This window comes from Nelumbo lutea, chromosome 5, assembly GCF_056320005.1.
Source record: "Nelumbo lutea isolate HS-2025 chromosome 5, American lotus-T2T, whole genome shotgun sequence".
In the NCBI taxonomy this organism is placed as follows: Eukaryota; Viridiplantae; Streptophyta; class Magnoliopsida; order Proteales; family Nelumbonaceae; genus Nelumbo; species Nelumbo lutea.
In genome coordinates this window covers 8,291,671-8,307,193 of record NC_142688.1, presented here as the reverse complement: position 1 = coordinate 8,307,193, position 15,523 = coordinate 8,291,671, and the positions used below count along the sequence as shown (strand labels likewise).

Sequence of the window (15,523 nt, the reverse complement as noted above, 5' to 3'; positions counted from 1 at the left end):
AATTGAGATATAACCAGTCCATGGGTGATCGGAATTGTTTTAGGCTTTTAGCAGAACAAAGCAATGTCGTTATTAATTTCCAATAGGTGATGTATGCGCAATATATTATATTCTGTTACAGTTTTGGGATTTGAACGGTGACGTTCATCCTACGTGCCCGCGTTTGACTGTCCATAGACGCGTTGTCACAGCACGAAGAAAGCATTAATGAAATTCCACTTCCAACATCTCAACTCTCAACCACCACTAGTTAATGGAGCTTAGTTCTTCACTTCTTCTTGGCCAAAAAAAAAAAAAGTTTTCTCAATTCGGTTGAGATTCCTCAAGTCAAAGCTGAGGAATAAATGGCCAAATTACGACTAGTGTAGCAGCAAAGAAAGAAACAGGTTTTTCTCTAATGGTGGGCCTACCGGCTGGCCACAGGCCATTTGTTAGTTGTACACTTGCAGAAGTGAGAAAGAGTGAACGACACTCATCCAACCACAATCACTAGTGAGGCCCAGCGCATCATGCACTAATGCTTGCTATCACTAGTTAACCAGTTAGAGCAGGCTCAGAAGTCGGGAAGTCAATAAAGGTTAAAACGAAAGCGGGGTTGGGCTTGGGACCGGAGATGGGGAAGAAGAGGGTTTAAGGTTTACCAAGAAAAGATGGGGAAGATTCATAAAAAAAAAGATGGGGAATAGATGCTGTAGGTCCCACATACTATAATCGATCAAAGCTTTTCACCGTCAGATCAACATTTGACGGCAGAGTACAATGAGCTGATGGTGATCATATTTATTTCATCAAAACTAATCCCAAGTTTTCACATCGAGCAAGAAAATGATGGGACCCAAATGTGGAACCACAACGAAACCCGAAAGCGTAGATGTACGGTCATTCAAACCGTTTGTGTACCGATATATTGGTGGTTCCAAGTGCACCAAATCATCATTAAATTCGTACACAAAATCACCAATAAAATTTTAGGAAAATAAAAGAAAAAAAAAAGAAAATACGATGAAGCTTCTCGGATGAAAGGGGGGGGGGGGGTGTCCAGCCTTCCACTATAAACTGGAGCTTGTGTTGGCATTTTTTCTTTGCCCTCTCCCGCGTGCAGATTTTGGTTGTCCTGCTTTCCTCCTTCCCTGTTCTTCTTCCCCAACCCTTCTCTACCCTTTACCCTCTGTTCCCGGACTTGTTTTGTAAATAAGCTGCCATGGGAGGAGGCAACGGGCAGAAGTCCAGGATGGCTCGAGAGAAGCACCTGGATAAAATGAAAGCCCCCAAAGGTGTCTCTCTCTCTGGTCATTGTCCCCTCTTTTCGGTGTCTCTCTTCGTTTTTGTGAAATTTTCTTTTCATCCTTCTAGATTTTTTTTTTTTTTTATGGTAACGAGAAAAAAGAAATTAATTCATCCTTCTATACCTCAGGATCCTCTGTCAGTTTTATCTTTTTGCCTTTTTTTTTCCATTAACCTGTTGGAATTGTGCAGGGAGCCAGCTGGAATCGAACAAGAAGGCGATGACTATCCAGGTAACCTTCTTCTCTGCGTTGAGTTTGTTGATCTGTGCCTTTAGGCTTCTATCTTTTGGCTATATTTTCCTTTTCTTAGGGTTTTTTCTTAGGACTTAACATAGAGCTGTGGTTGCCAAATGGTATTATTTATTTTTTTCGAAAAGTTATTTATCTATTACTTTTGTGGGGAAGGATTTGGGTATGGTTCATTTATGGCGCATTAGGTGGCCACATGGGATGAAATTACTTCATTTTTATTATCCAACTCGGATTCATTGTAAGGATGCTACAAAATTTAACTCATCTTATAATTCAAGGATCCAGGTCGTTATATTATCTTGTTAACATTTCTGAATCCATTTCAGATAATGAATTTATTTGTCAAATTCTAAGCAGAGTTGGCTTCTGAACATCCATTTACCATCGTTATCATTATTTAAATCAATCAAATTATACTGGTTTTGGCAATTTCTGTTGTTGAAACATCTTGGTGTAATGCATAGTAATTTGTTTTGTGGTTATCACTTTGCTAACTGGATCCATGTAAATTTATATCGAGCCAAAATTTGGAACCAGATGCTGGATCCATGTAAATTTATATCGAGCCAAAATTTGGAACCAGATGGTTTCTTAACTTTGAACTATCCAACACTTCTATAATTTGTCATCTCAAACCATTTTTGGGGTTTTTGGTTTCTTGAAATTGGAACTATTTTACGCAATTTGAAAAACAAAAAAGGACGACCACTTTTATTACATTAGAGAGATTCGACAAATTAATTGTGCAGGATAAAGCATTTGAAGTTACCATGTGTTGGAAAGACACAGTGGAAAACATAAACAAAGTGATAAGTCAGGTAAACTTAAATGGGTTCAAGTTTAGGCTTGGACTAGAAAGAAAAGTTTTCTGTCAACTAGAAAGTCTATTGTCAGAGGTACCATGTCAACCTGAATTCTCTGAAGTTCAGAGTTCATAATAAAGTCTGCTGGCAACTAGAAAGAAAAGTATAGGCCCAGTACAAATACAAATATGTACAGTGCAATTACATACAAAATAATATAAAATACAAGGTTTTGCACTCTACATGTTTGTATTTGCATTCCTTCCAAACTGAGCCTTAGTTGAAAATTAACCCCCTTCGAAATAAATAAATAATTAAGGAAAACTATCCAAAACCTCCTTTTCTATAGGTTTATAAATTTAGAATTTATTTTGATCATTAACACATAGCTTGATTTTGTGTAAAATTATAATTCCACTACTCCCCATTATATGGAGAGGTTTGGACATAACAATTAGGAAGACAGCCATTGGATGGCTATTTCCAACCTGCACATTGGAATTTCCTTGGGTTATTTTAATAGCTTATATGATATTAGTGTTCAGATAAATATTAACTACTTTAGTAGCTTATACTTTTTCTGTAGAGAGGGGTAATTGACATTTAGTTTGACCCATAAAAAGGGGCAAATCCAGGAACATAGAGCCTTTATGGGGCAATATAAGTTTATACGAAGAAGTTTAGAAGATGCTTGGGCTGCCTTGATTCTTTGCCTTGTGCTTGATCTGTGTCCTTTTATGAATTTTGTGAATTTGGCATCTTAGTCATTTTGCAAGAATTACCAGCATTCTTTCTTCAGCAGTTAGCGCTCTCATTTTCGTGTTGATGTAATGACATCATTCAATAGCTAAAACCATAAAACTGTATGGTTGAAGTAACTAAAGCTAGAAAAAAGGCCACCTGCAAGAAGAGGAGAGTTATCAAATGAAAACTAAGAGAAGTACAAGAAAGGAGGGGCAGAGCTTTATTTCCAACTTTGATGTGCAGCATTATTGTTGTAAGTTGGCAAAGGTTCTAAATTAATTCAATAACTGAGATATGGATTGAGATTTATGTAATTCTACATGTATTTTGACCACTAAGAGTTGTCTTGGAAAACTTTTCTTGTGTCTTTTTATTTAAGTGTGCTTCTATAAGCATGAATTGACTGCATAAAAGTTTACAGATGGATTGTTGATATAACTTTGTGCAGTGTCAGAACGAAGTATTAGACATTTTCTATTTTCTTGTTGGTTGATCTGTAATGATATTAATAAGGGTAAATTTCTTAAACTACCCTTATGGTTTAGTTAATTGACTAAGTGTACTCTTACTGTTTGAAAATTGACTAGTGCTACCCCTTACCTCTAGCCATCCGTTACTGCTGGATGTACTGGGATGGATTTGCAATACAGTCTGTCATACAGCAAAGGCTTCGAAATATTGTATAAACTTGTGTTGTGATTCAAAAAGGTTCGCTTTGTTTGCCATGTTATCATTTTTAAGTGACAAATTTTGACAAATGGATGTTTCCACATTAGACATGGCGCAGAGGACCTTTTTATGGGAATTTTATCATTCAGAAAAATATAAATTAAGCTTCTGTTGTGACTAAGAAGTACTAAGCTTGATGGGCATATACAATCCTCTCACTGTCCACTGCCTTTGTTAGGTTTATAAATATGTCAAAGAAGTACTGATGCTTTGGTTAAATTCTTGTATGAAATTTTCTTTTAAGTACAAATCATCAAAAAAATAAGAGATAATAACTCAGGTATGTTGCCCTTTTCATATATTATATGAAAGAAACTTTGTCGAATGTAGGTAATTCTTCCATTTCTAAATTTATTTTCTGAATAGACAAGTTGTGTTTCTTCAGAATGTAACATTTATTTTGTAATTTATTCATCACTTTATTACACCTTGAAACACATTCCAGTGTGTATTACAAACCCATTTCTGGAATTATTTGTTCCTAGAAATAGGAATCAAAAGGTTACTGCCCTGTACTCAATGTTTTAAAATACAGCTGTACTTAGAAATTACTATAGCCTCTTACATTTAGTGGGCAAGTCAAAGGCTTGATGTGCACATGTTCTTTAGCAGTGGGTAATGGTATGATGTTCATTATGGATGTTGTCACTGGTAGGAAAGAGGGGTGTTGGGGGGGTGGGGGGGAGGGGTATTTCTATTTTCTTTTGTTAGGTATTTTTCATTGTTAACAACTTGATGCTTAGATGTTAGCACATCTTAGGGTCAATTTGCTTCACTGTCTGAAGCTCTAGTGGAATGGTATATTCCCCCACTTGTTTGGTTCAGACGAGAATTGGAATCAGAATCGGCTGGGATGGGATTCTCATTCCCTCATATGGGGGAATGCCATTCCACGAGGAATGGGAAGTGGAATATGATTCTGCCTGCCCAACCAAACAGTTGGAATTGGAATGAGAAGTGGAATCTGAATCTGAATGAACCATTCCGGTTCCGATTCCAGACCTCTAATCCTGACAAGCAAATGGACCCTTAATTTTAGTTGAAGATATATCATTTTTTTGTTACAAAAAAATGCCTATATTTTTTGTTGAATGGTACTTGGTGATTGGTGAATGCAGTGCAAGGTGTGCATGCAAACCTTTATCTGCACCACGTCTGAGGTGAAGTGCAAGGAACATGCAGAAGCGAAGCATCCCAAGTCTGATCTTTATACGTGCTTTCCCCATCTGAAGAAATGATGACATTTTGTAAGAACTGGGAAAAAAGAGCTTGTTGAAATGAGGAGGCAGTGATGCTTCCAAGCTCGTTAAATTATTGAATGTCTGAATTAGATTCCCAAGGGATCCATCTAGACTTCAGGATTGTTTGTGGAATATATATGATATATACATGTGAATGGTCTGTCTTTTAATTCTTGTTTTAATTGGTATTTGGTACTGACCTTTTTCTTATACCCCTTAAGTCTGCATTTGGCATTCCTTATTTTAAGGACTTTTTCCATTGCTCCTATAAAGAATGGTTGATCCAGCTTAAGCTAGGCTTATGAATCGCCGGTCCTTCTCAACGCAACAGAACGTGGCCGGTCGGACCACTATACGCAAGTTGGTGGTAAAACACCATTTTGAAGCTTCGGTTGAGAATAATGGAATGTTACGGCTGCCCGGGCCCAGGTGCTAAGAGGTTTAGGTGGTTTTGATTTTTGAATGCAACCTTGTAAAGACTAGAGAGAGAACCTCTTGTATCGGATAAAGCCAGCATGGTGTTTATGGACGATTATTGTTTATTGATTATACTTGTTGAGAAATCGGCTTTGGTGCTGGTCACACCATTTGCAGTCTTTGCAGGCTTGCATTGGCAATATCTTCCCATGAAATAAAAGCATGCAAATATACATTCTCAATGCTCGGGTGTGCAACCGGTGCGAGCAGTCTTGAGCCGATCTCATTCTCATCTATTGGGTGGATATCCTCTCAAAGAGGCCAAAAAATTCTCTCAAAGTAGCAAGACGCACAGCGGGTGGGGCTAAAAGATTCTGAGCTGAGATGATCAGTCGTTCTCCCCCAACAGGTTACAAGCTAAATAAAAGCAAGCAACACATAACCATAAAACATATTACGGGCTGCTATATTTAACACTATTCAAATCCCTGGCCCAAAGATCCTTCTTTGTAAGCTATCCTCTCATGAAGCAGAACCTCACATTCGAATTCACATTTGCCACCCTACAGCATATCCCAACCGTGTATTCTGCTGAGATGTGCATGCGGGGCGCAGATGTAGTCTCCTCACATTAATACCCAATTAATACCCAGGTTTGGTTTGGTGAGCTCAACTCAATTGGTTTAATAATAAAGGAAAAATTTCTATTTTGGTTTCCGAACTTTAAAATGCAACAATTTAGTATTCAAATTTTCAAAACATGACAATCTAGTACTTGCTGTTAACTAGTTGTTAACTAGCCATTAAGTGGTATTTGTAAAAGACACAAATGCCCTTCAAGTGACCTCTAATTTTCTTTATCAACCATCCAAATATTGACAATAAATTAATAATCTCAAATTCTTGCTTCTTCTATTCAAGATAAATGGGGTTACCAAAATGCCCACTCAAGCGTGACCCCAACTTTCTTGAATGAAAAAGACAAATATTTGGGGCTGTTAATTTTTTGTCAACATTTAGATGGTTGGTAAAGAAAATTAAATAACACTTGAAGGGCATTTGTGTCTTTTTCAAATGTCACTTAATAGTCGGTTAACAGTTAGTTAACAGTAGGTAATGGATTATCACATTTTAAAATTTTGGATACTGAATTATCACATTTTAAAGTTTAAGGACCAAAGTGGCACTAGTCTCAAAGTAAGGATATTGATGGGGAATTTTCCCACTAATAAAAGCAAAGCTCTATGATTTTGAGTTGGATCATCAGTTAACCCAAACTATAAATAGTAGCCAGAGATAGAGTTAGACTTGTTCATGGGCTGGACTGGGCCAGACTCGGGCCGGACTTTCACTTATCATTAAGGGAAATATGCTAGGCCCGAGCCCGAACCTGGCCCGACCCGACCAACGGGCCTATAACTTGGGCCCAAGCTCAGCCCTGATAAAATGCCTGAAGCCCGAGCCTGAAGCCCGACCTAATAAGAAAAAAAAAACAATTTTCTCTATTCAAATTAAGATAATTTTTTCCTATTTAAATGAATAATGGGCCTATAAGATGGTTTTTTCCCATTTCTTTTATATTTTAAAACACAGTTTTACATTCTTAAATCAAAAAAATTATTCAAATGGACATAATCACATTACTCACTTTAAGTCTAATATTAGGTCGGGCCAGGCTGGGCTCGGATCGGGCTATTTTGACAAAAGCCGAGCCCAGCTTGAATTTATTGCGGGCTGGGTTTTTTGGCCCGAATTTAAGCCCACGAGCCTATAATCATGTTCAAGCCCATTTGGGAGACAGGCCGGCCCGTCAGGCCACCCGGCCCATGAACAGGTCTAGAAAGAATGTGCACACTGTACTTTATGCTCGCCTTCTTGTCTAGCCTAGTCAAGTCTTTCAGAATTCAGACATTGTTTTGGCTTGTTTGCAATGTACAAATTACAAACCTCTGCATGACCATATTTAAGATACGAACAATGATGTAAAATTTATGGATACTTTTACAAGACCAAAGCGTTCAAAAATTGCTCATAATCGGAAAAAAAGAAAAACGGATATTCTTTTTAATGGTTAGAGACATAGAATCGTCCAATCAATATCATCCTTTCATCATTTATAGTTTCTGCCGTTTCTCTGTATATCATATAGTTCAAAAACATTTGCTGGCAGTCATCCAAGACAAACTTTAGCCTCATTATATATTTTACTGCATACAGAATTTTATTATTCACAGTGGTGGGAAGAGCCGTAGCCTAGTACTAGCCGTCGTCAAGCTTCATTATAGATAATCGCTTGGCCTAATTGTGAAACCGTCTGAAAGTCATATATTTAGGCTAGCTATAGATGAATCGGGGTGAGCGTGAGTCCCACCCCGATTGATGATGGGGACTTACCATTGGGTGAGTCCCACCACCTGTTTGAATATTTCCTTCCTCTGTTTTCTTTGGGGTTGGGGTTGTGCCCCCACGCGGCATAGTTTTTAGTCCTACGGATACGGTAACCCTTACTGATCATCGCTTCTATGATTAATCCGTTGATTCCGGAATTCAGGACCCACCATTCAATCAATTTCACGTTTTTTTTTCTAAGTCGCTTTTTTTTTTTCGTGGGGTTGTTGGGGGGTGTGGTGGTGGGTGTGGGGGGGAGGGGGGTTGGGATAAGTTGCAGTCCACTTATCCTTCTTTTTTTTTGCCTCGTTTTGAATTTTAAAGGGGTAGGAACCTACCAATAATACACTCACAACACTGTCCCGGTAAATCACTATAGCCACACAATCGGAACATTACATCTCCCCTTATCATTCATGGGAGATGTTCACAACATAGGGCTGTAAAGGCTGATTAGGACATTGTTGGGATCATGTATTGGTAGCTGATCCAATAGCAATTTTAAGAGATTTAGATTGGGACTTGACATTGTTTTCTTCTTTGTTTTTTTTTCACATAAAAAAATTAGGGCACTTGTTTGGGAGGGTTTTCACACAGCAGCTTATAGTGGAGTTCACATCTCCGCCCTACGACACCCCACAGCACATCCCCGCCGTGTATTGGGAGATGTTCCCAATGTACGGCGGGGATGTGCTGTGGGGCGTTGTGGGGTGATGTACATGAACCAAAAATCCCATAATATAATGAAGCCATATATGGTCAAGATTCAGAAAGCTGAAAATGGATTAACATGAGTCATAAAATTGATTTTTCAATGAAGCTAACTTCTCTGAATCGGCTCAATGGGAAGTCCTCCCAAACGGGCTCTTATTTTCTTTGGATCCGTTTGGTTTGAAAAGAAAACTGTCTACATGTGATCTTGATGACTTATGATGTAACAGCGTAGGCCCCATCATATGTGAGATTCATCCAACTATGGTTCTCGAATCTCGACCATATTTGGCACATGGTATGTTACATGCTATTCTTCGGGGCTCCGTAATAGGAGAGAAGGCTGTTCAGGTTCTGTTTGTTTGAAGTACAATCTGAATGGAAATACAAATTTTGTCCAGTTTAGTTTTGCATATGTTTGTTTGTAGCTATGGTTTAGATTTCTATCTAATACAAAATTGTATTTTTTGCATTTAGAATATTGATGTAAAATTTGCATAATTTTTTTTTTATACTTCATTTATTTCCTGTATAAAGTGGGAATCACTATGTACGTAGACATTTATTGACTAAATGTTTTGTATTTGATTTGTTTAGAAAACCGAAAAAAACAATAATGAACTCATTGAGTTGGTAGAAGCACCAAAATGAAGCTTTCCTCAATGGTAGAGGTACGTATAAACTGAAGCCTACTTTTATATATGTGTATGGGTTCACATAATGAGGGAAATGCTGAAGTGATGCTTAAGTGGCAGCGTTTGTTTAATAAACTCCCTTGGTTCCAAACACCCTATATATCTTGCTTCTTACATAAACAAATAACTCTCTTCATAATTCTTCCTACACACCCAAAAAGTAAACCAGAATTTACACAGCCTATTTGCACTCCCAAGTACAAATGAAACTTGCAAATAAACTTAGCTAGTAAGAGTTCAAATACAATATGTAGAGTGCAAGTGGAAGGTTTCAAATACCATATATACAAGGTTTTATACTGTATATGAGTTTAACTTCAGTCAATGCAACATCCATTGAGAATATATCCGCATTTATGTGTTTTATCTTATGGAGAGATATTGGATTACAAGAGGCTGTTCAAAAGATATGAGCATGGACTTGCACTGACTGAAGTCGAACTCACTGTATATATTGGTTTTTGCACTCTTCCCAAACTGAACGGGGTCCGGGGTGTGACACTTTCATACCCTATGAAACTTCTATAAGATAAATTAGATAAAAATCCATTGGTTCATTTATTCATGGATACTGCTTATATAAACCAAATGTTTGGTTTAATTTATTTTGTTATTTGGATGGGTGAGATTAACCCATTGCTCTAGCAAACCACTTTGATAGGCTGGATTTCTTTGGTTGAGCTTAACCCCGATCTCAAGAATCTACTTTAATGGCTTATTTCTGTTGATTTGGTGCCTCATTTGTATGGGGTAAATCAAGTTTGGTGCTTCATTTGGACAGGCTAAAACAGCTGAAATCTCAGTACATAATTTGGATGGTTGAAATTAAGTGATTAATCTAAAGAGGTCATGTTGAAGGCTCAGATCTTTGACTTATTCTATATATAATTTTATTTGGCTTACATTTTTCATGAATTTTGGTTTTTATTTGAATAGGCAGGATGAATTGAAATAGTGGTGCATTGCTCGGATGGTCAAAATTTATCCTTTGCTCTTAGGAGACCAAATTAATGACCTAGTTTATAGACTCGATTTTATGTGCATTGTTTGGAGCACAAATTAGTTGGAACTTTGGTATATCACTTGGATGTCTGAGATTGGTTCATTAATCTTAGACCTTTGTGATAGCTTAAATTGTTGGGTTGATTGGATTAATGTTATCAGACTCGGACTCTGGAGTTAAACACTCGAACCGTTAGAACCAAGAAACGGTTGCCAAAATAATCACTTTTCAAAATTTTTGAAAAAAAAATACTAATCATTGCACTGTTTTGAAAATTGAATTGGATCGGACAGTTCGACTGTTGGACCCAGAATCCGTCATGATTCCGAGTCTGCTTTTGGATTAGATTACTTTTTTTGGAAAAAAAAAATATTGAATTGGTCAAAGAAACCACTAACTCGAGAAGTCAAACTGTTAAACCATTCTACCATACAGCGGTTTAAGGGTCATATGTTATGGTATATGGGGCATCAAACAGGTTTTTAAAACCCAGATCTGACCTGATATGTCTCGTTATCTTGTATTTATTTAATTTTGATGACATTTTTATTATTTCTAAATATTTTATATATATTTTTAGAATTTATAAATATATTTGTTTATTTTATTTTTGACATTATGGGTCGAACCATTCAATCCGGATGGTTGAACCACAGATGCAAAAAACAGTCGCCAAAGCGATTCCATTTTCCGGACCATTTTCAAAACCTTGAATCTATCAACAATCCATGAGACCATTAAAAATCCAATTCTAACAAAGATGCAATGTTGGATTGGATACACCAATTGGGTGGGTTAGATCAAGCCAAATCTTGGTGTATCATTTCAATGGTTGGAATTAGTTGATTAAGCTCAAGATACTATTTTAATGGCTTAGATTTTGTGTTATTTGGTACATCATCTTATTTGTCTTAATTTTTTAGGGTAAGCTGTTGAAAGATCTCCTAAAGTTTCTGATCATTGCTGAAACCTCCATTGAAGTTTGGTAATTACAATAGGGGTGTTCATGGTTCAGTTAATTGAACCGTGGGCTTTTTTTGTAACTGAATCAGTACTATCAGTTTTCTAAAAATCGGTAACTAAAATCGAATCAAAACCAATTGATCAAACAGTTGACTGGTTTAGTTAACCGTGGATTTGGTTCATCAATTTTTTGGTTTTTTAATTTTTACAATATATTATAAAAATATATATAAATATATAATAAAAATTATAAATATATATAATATTATATTTTAAATAAGAAATAACATATCATATATTATAAATATATATTTATTAATTTATAATATAAAAAATATAATATACATAAATATATATATAATATATAGAAATATATGTAAATTGGTCAATTCGGTTAACCACTGGTTTTTTATATTGGTTAACCGAAACTGAATCGACACCTTCGGTTTTTTAAAACACCAAACCGAAATCGAACTGGCTGGTTCGGTTAATCGATTTTTCAGTTCAGTTTCGGTCGTTTTTTCGATCGGTTCGCTTTTTCGAGTTTCTTTGCTCACCCCTAAATTACAATCACTTCCCCTGAATTTTTTTTTGATAAAGTTGCAATTACTATTAAAACTGGTTTCTACATAAAAAATAATAAAAACTTTATCAACAATAAGACAAAGAGTTTAAAGTTATAGCTTTAGTTTTGAGAGATTGATATGAAAGAAAATTTGAAAAATAAATCAGTTTAGAAATAAAATTAAAAGGGTTTAAGATAGCGATTGATATTAAGAAAAAATTTGAAAAACAAACATTTTAGTTGAAGGGAGGTTTAAGATAGATATGGAATATTTTATGCCTCTCGTTAGAGGATTGGAAGAGAATGTTTCATAAAATTGAGGAGAGATTATTGCAATTACCAATTTCTTCAGAAACGAACAGAAAGTTGAGGGGAGGTTTGAGAAATTTACCTTCGTGCCTTATTTGAATAACCCATCCCATATGAGTCAAGTACGTTATTTGAAAGCTCAAGTGTAGTTCTTTACTCTCAGATGACACATTTTTTGTAGCCCAAAGTTAAAATTTTGTGTTGATTTGATTTTGATGCAATTATTTTTTATTAATGCCGTAAGTAAAGGGGCTCCACATATCACATGAAGCAGCAAAATTTATCTTACGAGTTACGACTGAGCGTCACCCTGACCCACTGACTGACTTTTCATTCCCAACCAAGTCCCCTCTCTCTCTCTCTCTCTCTCTACTGGACTCGATCGAATTCGTTGACCATTTACTCTGGGGAGTGGGGACCATAGTAAGGACTTTCTTTCAGCATTTTTTAATTAATTTCTCCGTTCATTCTTACACAGCAGCAGCAGAAGCAGGTCTCATACGTACATAATAGTTGGGTCCTCTTCCTCTGTTCCTCTTCTCATCTTCTTCTTGTTTTGTCGATGGCTCTTTCTTTCCTTCTCTCCTTGCTTGCCTTTCACTTCGCTGTTTCTCCAGCCATCTCAACCAATTCCGAAGGTAATTTTATGACTTCCGAGTTTCTTTTTCTTTCCTCTCTGTCTCTCTCCCCCACCCTCTTCTTTTGGGGCTAGCAGATTTGTCTTGCTTTTATTTAATTATTTTATCTATATTAAGTTTTTTTAGTGGTTCTTCGTGATTAAACTAAACAAAAATCAGGAAATGCTCTTCATGCCTTAAGAAGCAGGCTCTCGGATCCCACAAATGTTCTGCAAAGCTGGGACCCGTCTCTGGTCAATCCATGCACCTGGTTTCATGTCACCTGCGACTCTAACAATCATGTTATCCGACTGTAAGCTTAAATTCTTTTTAGTTTTTCTTTTCTCACTCCTCTCTCTCTCTCTCTCTCTCTCTCTCTCTCTCTCTCCTCTTATTCTTCTTGGTGGGTTTTTTTCTTTTTTTCTTTTTCTTTTCCTTGTTACATGTGAGCAGGGATCTGGGTAATTGTAATATTTCTGGTACTTTGGGGCCAGAGCTCGGCGATCTCAAGTATCTCCAGTACCTGTAATTCCCTTACCTCTTGGACTAGTGGGGCAATTGCTCAACTTTTTATTTTTCATTATCTTTGAGTTTTATGTTTTCATTAGGCGAATAAGCTCAAACCTCGCCATCTCTTTCTTTCGTAATTTTAAGTAATTGAGAGTAGACTTTCTCCATCAATTACAGGGAGCTCTATAGGAACAACATCCAAGGGAAAATTCCAAAGGAATTAGGTAAACTGAAGAAACTTGTTAGTATGGATTTATATGACAACAAATTGGAAGGAAAGATCCCAAAGTCTTTCTCCCAGTTGAAGTCACTTAAGTTCCTGTAAGTTTGGTTTCTCTGTTTTGCCTGGATTATTGATTACTAGTAGTGAATTGTTTCAACTCCGCGATATGGTAACAAATTTCGGGAAAAAAAAAGGTTTTAACCTTTCTCCTTGGTTGAACTTGATGGTACAGACGTCTGAACAACAACAAGCTGACAGGACCCATCCCCAGAGAACTCACAGCCCTTTCAAACCTCAAAATCTTGTATGTATAGAGAAATAAGCTTTGCTTTTTTTAATTTTCTTTTCTTATTTATCTTCTCAGTTCCATTTTCTATCTTGAACGGATTTGTTTCCATTGTAGTGATGTTTCAAACAACAATCTCTGCGGAACAATTCCAACCGACGGGCCGTTTGCGACCTTCCCCATCCAAAGGTGCTGTTGCCTCTCTCTCTCTCTCTCTCTCTCTCTCTCTCTCTCTCTCTCTCTCTCTCTCTTAGAATCTTACACTGATGAGGATATGGTATCTCAAACACCCAAATCAGGATAACAGGAAGGTTTATTACTGCATATGTCAGTCCTTATGCAACAAAATAAAACACTTAGCATGGCGCTAGTTAGTAGATGGTGATGACCCAATGGCACATCACAGGAAAATGAGAATATTGAAGATCAGACCACACTTTAAGAATACTCACACTCCTTTTGTTTTGAAATGATAGGTCCAGGAAATATTCATCATCTTGAGGTGATATGAAGAACAATAAGAATTATAAGAAAAAAACTATGTCCTGATCTTGTTAGTGATTAGGTTAGGACACAATTCCACAGCGCTTTCTCAACCCAAAGGGATGATCACTACAAACATAATTGATGTTAAGGCTCTGGCAGTCAGCCTAATGTCTTTTGTTTCAAGTTTCAACCGTGCATTGGTTGGTACTTGTACAAAGATCAATAGTTCCTATCTTTTTGTATTTAACGGTGCACAAGGTGGTGGGCATAGAAATGTCAATTTTTTTATGACTAAGGCACATCAAATGGGTGGGAGGATGTCTCCGTTGTAGGATATTATCAATATTACCCTTTTTTTTTTCATTCAACCATCAGATATCAGTGTAAACATGTGTGTGTGCTTACATAAGTATGTCATTTTGATCTATTGTATACATCTTATAACTTAAAAATTAAAGAAGATTTAATTGCATTTTCTGTCTGAGTATTGCCGGTGCACGAGGTCCAGCTAGTGATTTTTTGATAAATCTTCTGAAATATGTGAAATTAGTTATACAGATGTAGCTTTGTTTGAGAAAGATTTGATTATATATCAAGCCTAAATTATGAATATCCCTTCCCCATTTATCTCTGCAACTGTGCATCTATCAAGTGAATTACCATGTAAAGGCACTCAAATGAATGTTCACGTGTTTATAATTACTTTTTGTAAATTCTTTTGGCAATGGTGATGTATAATCCATCCTTTATTTGCATCTATTCATGCTTGCAGAGGAATTTCCAACCTGAACATATTTACTATTTAGATGTTAAAAGTCTACACCCATGTGTATGGATTATGGAGGATTTTCCAACTTGGGAGCATATTTCCTCATTTATTTAATTTCCCTTCTCCTTACAATATCACGGGGCAAGACATAGTTCTTGCCCAAAATGCATCTTTTCCCGTTCTTTCTGACACAATATTATCCAAAAATGCATTTCAAACTTGCTTTCTAATGTAATCCAAATTTTCTTTCTGTGAATATGAACTAAGCTATTTGTGTTCCTTTATTTTCTTTCAGCTTTGAGAACAACAGCAGACTTAATGGACCAGAGCTGCAAGGACTGGCATCTTATGATTTTGGGTGTTGAAGATCAGTAGTCAGGCGATACTCTGCTGCATGCTTTGCAGGTTACTACGCTTAAGGTTGTTGTATGAGACAGACCTAATGCCTTATAACACTATAATTGAAACAATATATGTATTTGGGGGGATTTCAAAACAAACAAGATAAGAGAATAATTGGCATCAA

The 15,523-nt window shown here is 36.5% G+C and overlaps 2 protein-coding genes across 3 annotated transcripts; both read left to right on the top strand.

Annotated features, from left to right (window-relative positions):
• Positions 1–1,084: 1,084 nt before the first annotated feature.
• Positions 1,085–5,267, top strand: LOC148850166 (uncharacterized protein At2g23090-like). Of its 2 annotated transcripts, none has more exons than XM_088943128.1 (3): positions 1,085–1,274; positions 1,477–1,517; positions 4,933–5,267. In XM_088943128.1, the coding sequence occupies exons 1-3, from the start codon at positions 1,202–1,204 to the stop codon at positions 5,050–5,052; spliced, it is 234 nt and encodes a 77-aa protein (XP_088799254.1). In that variant the 5' UTR covers positions 1,085–1,201; the 3' UTR covers positions 5,053–5,267. The 2 variants fall into 2 exon arrangements, with proteins under 2 accessions (XP_088799254.1, XP_088799252.1); XM_088943126.1 differs by having other exon boundaries at positions 1,085–1,289.
• Positions 5,268–12,410: 7,143 nt separating this feature from the next.
• On the top strand, positions 12,411–15,523 carry LOC148850165 (leucine-rich repeat protein 2-like). The gene is made up of 7 exons (XM_088943125.1): positions 12,411–12,744; positions 12,904–13,036; positions 13,177–13,248; positions 13,411–13,554; positions 13,689–13,760; positions 13,860–13,931; positions 15,293–15,523. The coding sequence occupies exons 1-7, from the start codon at positions 12,669–12,671 to the stop codon at positions 15,360–15,362; spliced, it is 639 nt and encodes a 212-aa protein (XP_088799251.1). The 5' UTR covers positions 12,411–12,668; the 3' UTR covers positions 15,363–15,523.

Bases quoted from the DNA above. Each gene is read 5' to 3' on its own strand.
- LOC148850166 (XM_088943126.1), top strand. From the start codon at position 1,202: ATGGGAGGAGGCAACGGGCAGAAGTCCAGGATGGCTCGAGAGAAGCAC. The intron at 1,290-1,476 runs GTCATTGTCCCC...GGAATTGTGCAG, and splicing joins CAAAGGTGTCTCTCTCTCTG to GGAGCCAGCTGGAATCGAAC. The intron at 1,518-4,932 runs GTAACCTTCTTC...TGGTGAATGCAG, and splicing joins AGAAGGCGATGACTATCCAG to TGCAAGGTGTGCATGCAAAC.
- LOC148850165 (XM_088943125.1), top strand. From the start codon at position 12,669: ATGGCTCTTTCTTTCCTTCTCTCCTTGCTTGCCTTTCACTTCGCTGTT. The intron at 13,037-13,176 runs GTAAGCTTAAAT...ACATGTGAGCAG, and splicing joins AACAATCATGTTATCCGACT to GGATCTGGGTAATTGTAATA. The intron at 13,761-13,859 runs GTATGTATAGAG...TTTCCATTGTAG, and splicing joins CTTTCAAACCTCAAAATCTT to TGATGTTTCAAACAACAATC.